General features: G+C 33.3%; 1 protein-coding gene across 1 annotated transcript; it reads left to right on the top strand.

Moving 5' to 3' along the window:
• Window positions 1-1,573: 1,573 nt before the first annotated feature.
• LOC110024936 (beta-glucosidase 18-like) lies at window positions 1,574-6,651 on the top strand. Its single transcript, XM_020725133.1, has 12 exons — window positions 1,574-1,772; window positions 1,943-2,009; window positions 2,631-2,689; window positions 2,832-2,907; window positions 2,986-3,060; window positions 3,149-3,236; window positions 4,181-4,427; window positions 4,567-4,682; window positions 5,542-5,788; window positions 5,885-5,987; window positions 6,274-6,391; window positions 6,465-6,651. The coding sequence occupies exons 1-12, from the start codon at window positions 1,608-1,610 to the stop codon at window positions 6,649-6,651; spliced, it is 1,548 nt and encodes a 515-aa protein (XP_020580792.1). The 5' UTR covers window positions 1,574-1,607.
• The last annotated feature ends 11 nt before the right edge of the window (window positions 6,652-6,662 follow it).

Below are 6,662 nucleotides of genomic sequence, written 5' to 3'. Positions count from 1 at the left end.
ATCAATTAAAATTACTAATTAAGAATAATATAAAATATATTAAACTATATTTAAATGAATATTTTAATATACATAACTATATTTAAATCTCATCATATCCTTAACATTTTACATCTGTGTGACTAGGTTGTCAAAATAGTTCATTGTTCGTGAATAACTCGTGTTCAACTCGATAAGCAAACGAGCCAAACACAAGCAAACTTTTTTGAGCTCGATATATAAATGAAGCAAACACGAATAATAATATTTTTTAACAAGTCGAATCCGAGCTCGCTCAAGCTCGACTCGTTTACACCCCTAACTACTACATGCGTGGCTAGGGTTATCCCCAAACACGAACAAATTTCGTCTATTTGAAATATAAACGAGCCGAACATAAACAATGTTATTTTTTAACAAGTCAAACACGAACTGAGTCCGGGCTCGCTCGTGTTCGGCTCATTTACACGGATGATAAAGTGGCCCACCATCAAAGTTTAGAAACTCAAAAAAAAAAATAAAAAAAAAAATAAAAAAATTAAAAAAAGAAGAAAATTGAGTTAGTCAAGCCTTTTGGCTGGTTCTAGGTGGAATAAATTGCTTTTTTTCCTTTTAAAATTTAGAATACTTGCCAAAAAAAAAAGTTCAGATCTACTCCACAAAAAGAAAGAGAATTTTCTCGTCTTTATTCTAAAGGGAAAAACATCAAATGAGATGCAATTGGTTATATCAGATGACAACATATATGTTAACCCTAAATAAACAATGAAAAAAGTTTACTTCCTATGATGAAAATTTGTAAATATGCATAATATTTATTTCAAACTTTATGCAATGTTTAGAATATATATATATATATATATATTGAATATATCTAACATCATCATGCACCTGATTTGTGAGTGATATTGCGGGTCATAATAATTTCTACCAAGCAAGATTCTGCCTTTCAAAGGAATAAATATTACATCTGTGATTCATCATAGGTCGTTTTTTTTCTTCTCCGCTCCTTCTTATTGTCGCAGCCGTTGTCCAGATGCAGCTTGTCTTCGGACACCAAACGTAATATTTTTTACTTTCAACGGTCATTTCTACTAGGCAAAATAGGATTCTAACATAAGTGATTTTTCCACCCAAGATTTTTTAGCTCCTCACCATCTTAACATAAGTGAATATCTAGAATTAAAAAAGGTAAAGTCTTTTTCACATAAAATTTATGTTTAAGCACCTCCTAACTTTATTTGGAATTTAAAAACCTTGGTGGTTACCTAATGTTATTTTATCTCCAAAATGAAAATTTTTTAAATCCAACGGGTCGGCAAACTTCGTCAAAATATCCCAAAAAGCATTTGGAAGGATTCCTAAAGCATTTTGTCTGAAAACAATTCTGAATATCAGCAAACTTCTTCAAAGTATCTCGAGAAGAACATAATAAAATGTATCATGACATAGACCTTGAATAAAGACTAAGAGCTGGTTAGCATATTTAATATATTCTTCATATAAGACAGACTTAGCAAGGCAGCTTGCTTATTTAAACAACCATCTTAACTTCACAGCATTCTCCATCTTCATTCCTGCATCATTTCTCAGAACAAAATATTCATATAGAGAGATACATAATTTATATGATTTGGAGAATGAAGAGCTTTGAAGAAGCAATTGCTCTTCTGCTTCTTGTTACTCTGTTTTTCATAGCAGGAGCAGAAGCAAAAGCGGAAACAGAAGCAGGTGTTGATAGGAAGCAATTCCCAGCTGACTTTCTCTTTGGGACAGCCACATCTTCATATCAGGTTCTGTCATTAAGCAATTGCTAATAATTGATTTAAATTTAAATCAATTTTTTTATTGATTTGATGTGTGGTTTCTTATTTAATCATTTTAAATAATGTAATTCTTATTGAAATGTTAGTATTTAGTAAATAAATGTATGTTTGATTGGTTAAATACTGATGATTTACAGATCGAGGGTGCATATTCAGAAGGTAACAAGAGCATGAGCAATTGGGATGTATTTACTCGCATACCTGGTAAATTATTTTTCTGGAATTTTATTGGGCTGTTTGTATTGATTTCAAGACATAACAGAAAAAATACAGAGGTCAAAACAAATAAATAAATAGTACTAGTGGATATACATACATATGTATAGAACAAGCCTCGAGAGTTAGAGCCAGGAGAGGAAGAAGGAGAGAGAGGGAAGAGTGTTAGGAAATTTTTAGTTGAGAGGCCGGGCAGAAAGTGACAGGCCGAGTAGAGGTGTCTTGGTTCGGCTAATGAAAGTGATAGGCCGAGTGGAGGTCGTTTCTGCCGAGATATGAATGACCAGTCGGCCAGCTTTTTTGGAGCTTTGGCGGCTGGAACCTTAGATCGGTCTGTCGACCAGATTCACAGACCGTTAGCTTGATCAGTCTGTTGATCATTCAGATGACTGGTCCATAACTTAAAAAAAAAAATATTCCTCAAAAATTGGTTATAAATGTTAAATAGATACATTTAAACAGCTAAAAAAATGAAGCATGCATTAAAAAAAAAAATCTTATGTAACAAAATATAGATATGAAAAGAAAAAGTGATGTCAAAGGGCTCATCTTTTCTTTGTGTTTTAATTGTTATACTGTCTAAAATTCTAATATGATGACATATGACAGGAAAGATATTAGATCACAGCAATGGAGATGTTGCAGATGACCACTATCACCGTTACATGGTCAGCACCTTCTATGTGGAATTCTTAAGAAAATAATAATTAATTAAATAAGCCTACTTATTAATTTTAATTATGGAGCTGATCATAGACTCATGACACATGATTAAGTATAATTAACCTGATAAATACAACTATTGAACAGGAGGACATTGAGCTAATGCATAACCTTGGAGTAAACTCATATAGATTTTCAATATCATGGACCAGAATCCTTCCAAGTAAGTAATCAAAATGTAATTTTTTTTGGCACATGCTTTTAAATACTGTTAGAAAATAAACCCAAATCTTTGGAGCAGGAGGCAGATTTGGGCAGATAAATCAAAATGGCATCATATTCTACAACAATCTTATAGATGCCTTGCTTGATAAAGGTGATTTTTTTGTCCCATATTTAAAATTATCTGAGAAGTTCATATAACTTGTTATGACATTTTATATACTCACTTGTTTTTTGGACAGGAATACAACCATTTGTTACTTTATGCCATTATGATATTCCTCAAGAACTTGAAGTTAGATATGGTGCATGGTTAAGTCCTCAAATACAGTATGTAATCTTTTCGTGAAGACATTCTCGACGTCTATCTTTTTTTTTATATATTTCTTTTGTTAACACAAATTTTTAGCGATGAGGAAAATATCAAAATTTATATACTTTACATTAAATAATTCAACATCCATAGCTGCATAAAATTTGATTAATTCACTATGTTGTTCACTAAGTTTTACAATATTGATAAAGAACTTTTTTTTTCCTATTATGACCAAAGATAGCAATACCTCTTCTTTCATGAAAAGCTCAATAACTCCCTTATGAGTGTGTGTGTGTGTGTGTGGAATTAAAACTTCTACAAGACCTTTATATGTATTTTAATAATTGTTATGTTCTTAACATGCTTAATGAAAAATTAAGAGTGCGTTTGAAGCAGCTTGTGCATTTTAGAATAAGCTCCTTATCTTAAAATGCCGCCCGTGTACAAGACCTTTATATGTATTTTAATAATTGTTATGCTCTTAACATGCTTGATGAAAGATTAAGAGTGCGTATGAAGCAGCTTGTGCGTTTCAGAATAAGCTCCTTATCTTAAAATGCGGCCCGTGGGTCGACTTAGGCAACTTGCTTTTAGTGTAAAAATAGAACCACATTTTCGGATAAACGGACAAAACACGCGAACCAAATGGGGATCGACCCGCGGCTTGCTTTTAGTGTAAAAATGGAACCACATTTTCGGATAAACGGACAAAACACGCTAACCAAACGGTACCGCCGAGTTTTCAAAAATGCCGCCACACTTATAAGCTGCCCCAAACGGGTCCTAAATTACCAACAAAAAGATTTAAACTTAAGTAATTATAAGCATCACTTATATATATAATGCAAAAAAGACAAATATATGCCCCACAAAAGTAAGATTTTTTAAAAAAAGTCATTCACAATGACTTTACATAAAATGTTTTTATTGATTTTTTATATTTGTTTTTTTTTTTCAGGAAAGATTTTGCATACTTTGCAGATATATGCTTTAAAGCATTTGGTGAAAAAGTAAAGTATTGGAGCACATTAAATGAACCAAACATTTTGGCAACATGGGGATATATGAAAGGCGAATACCCTCCAGGTCGCTGTTCCCAGCCTTCTTGCCCATCAGGGGACTCTAGAATAGAACCATATGTTGTTGCTCACAATCTTATACTATCTCATGCCGCAGCTGTCAACATATATAGAAAGAAATATCAGGTAATATTATAAATTATTAAAGTGCTGAAATGCCAAAAATCTATGTCATAATATCCTGAGACATTTATATGAAAAAACATATAATAATGAACTTTTAGAAATATTTCTTTATGAAAGTCTTTGTTCTGATTTATGTTAGGCAAAACAAGGAGGGTTTATTGGCATTGTCATGGCTGCAGTTTGGCTTGAGCCATTTACAAATACTCCTGCAGATAAACTGGCTACCTCACGTGGTCTGTCATTTGAAGTTCCTTGGTATATCTCTCACTTTGTTGAACGCTTGAACTTAAGCTAACTTTAACTATATTACTGTTGAAATATAATTTGTCTGTCAGTCGCACCTCAAGGGATTAGAGTGTTAGAAAGAAGAGAGAGAGGAGGGTAGAGATAGAGGGAAGAGGAGTGCGCAACGGCTTGCCCCTATCAGGGTAGAATGGGGTATTCCCGGGCGCTTGTGGGTCTTTTTTAAAAAATAAATATTTTTTATGCATGGGAAAATGAGAGAGCAAAAAGTAAGAAAATGGGTCTCACTTACATGAAATGACCACGTATTTATAGGGCATGAAGTACAATATGAAGATATTATATTTCTAACCCTACATTGATGAGGGTTGCACACGTTATTTTAGGCATTTTACATGTATAAGCCTTCAACTTGGCTATATGGGGTCGTTCAACTTCGGGTCACCTTTTCATCGGGTCGTCCTAGCTTCGGGTCATCCAGTCTTCTAGCGTCCATGCCTGGGGTAGTCCTGGCCTTGGATCATCCAGGCTTCAGGTTGTCCTAGTCACGGGTAGTCCTGGCTTCGGGTCTCCTGGTCCTGGGTCATTCTGTCTTCGGGTCATTTTGACTTCGGTTTGTCCAAGTTTTGTGTCATCCTGGCTTCGAGTTGTCCTGCTAAAAGATTTAGACTGGCCCACTTTTTATGTACACTTACAATACAGTTGAATTGTTTATATTATTTTTTTCAAAGTATTATGCTAATTTGAAGAAAAATTTTGTACATATTTATATATATTTGTATGGTGAACTCCTAATATATTATTAATTTTGGATAAGAAAAGTAATTTTTTTTCCTTATACATAGTTTTCATTTTTGCTCTGTCTGTTTAGGTTTATAGATCCAATAATTTATGGAGACTACCCGCCAGAAATGCGACAAATTCTGGGATCAAGATTGCCAAAATTCTCTTCAGATGATAAACAAAAACTTCAAAATAAGCTCGACTTTATTGGGATTAATCACTACTCATCTTTCTATGCAAAAGACTGCATGTTTTCACCATGTGATTCTGATACAGAAGGCAACGGATATGCTTACTTCACTGCACAAAAGGATGGGCAAATCATTGGTGCTAAGGTCTGTAAATTACATATCTCAGAAATATATTTGCAAATCATACCTTAAATTACATATATTCTAACTATTAATGTAATTTTATCAATTGTTTGGCAGACTGGTGTTGAGAACTTCTACGTGGTTCCAAGAGGCATGGAAAATATTATTTTGTATGTCAAGGAACGATATAACAATACCCCTATCTTCATCACAGAGAATGGTATCACATATATTCTTATCAAAACCTACTTTTTTTGCTTGCTTATAATGATCTGTGTCATTTACATACATACCATACAATTCTCATGTATTGCATGCCACTGAAATTGATCTTTAACCTTAAACCAAGATGTTATCATCACTATCTTTTTCATGCATACATTCGTGGCACCAAGATGTTATAAGTGTAAATATCAAGTTTTGGATGTCAGATATGTAAATACATGAGAATTGTACCTTGATGATCATTTCATTTTGTTTTGATATGTAAATGGTGACTGAATTAGGGTTTGGGCAAGAGGGTAGCAGAAATCCATCCAATGAAATAATGAATGAACTGCTGAATGACAAAGAAAGAGTGGAGTATCATAGAACCTACCTTTCTTCATTAATGAGAGCTATCAGGTAAAGAATTTAGATTTATACAAATGACATTATTTGTATAAGTTGATGATCAATTATTTGTGTTGAATTACAGGAAAGGAGCTGATGTGAGGGGTTATTTCATATGGTCTTTGATTGATAATTTTGAGTGGTCAAGTGGATATAGCAAAAGATTTGGGCTCTATCATGTGAATTACAACACTCAAGAGAGAACTCCAAAATTATCAGCAAAATGGTATAAGCAATTTCTTGGTGAGAAGCCAAAGCTAGCCTCCCAATAATAATTCTATTT

Source organism: Phalaenopsis equestris, unplaced genomic scaffold (assembly GCF_001263595.1).
Source record: "Phalaenopsis equestris unplaced genomic scaffold, ASM126359v1 Scaffold000281, whole genome shotgun sequence".
In the NCBI taxonomy this organism is placed as follows: Eukaryota; Viridiplantae; Streptophyta; class Magnoliopsida; order Asparagales; family Orchidaceae; genus Phalaenopsis; species Phalaenopsis equestris.
The sequence above is the reverse complement of the archived record's forward strand: the minus strand, read 5'-3'. Positions and strand labels throughout refer to the sequence as shown.

Excerpts from the sequence above, each read along its gene's own strand:
- LOC110024936 (XM_020725133.1), top strand. The coding sequence starts at position 1,608 with ATGATTTGGAGAATGAAGAGCTTTGAAGAAGCAATTGCTCTTCTGCTT. Across the intron at positions 2,908-2,985 it reads ATGGACCAGAATCCTTCCAA|GAGGCAGATTTGGGCAGATA; the intron begins GTAAGTAATCAA and ends TCTTTGGAGCAG. Across the intron at positions 4,683-5,541 it reads CTGTCATTTGAAGTTCCTTG|GTTTATAGATCCAATAATTT; the intron begins GTATATCTCTCA and ends CTGTCTGTTTAG.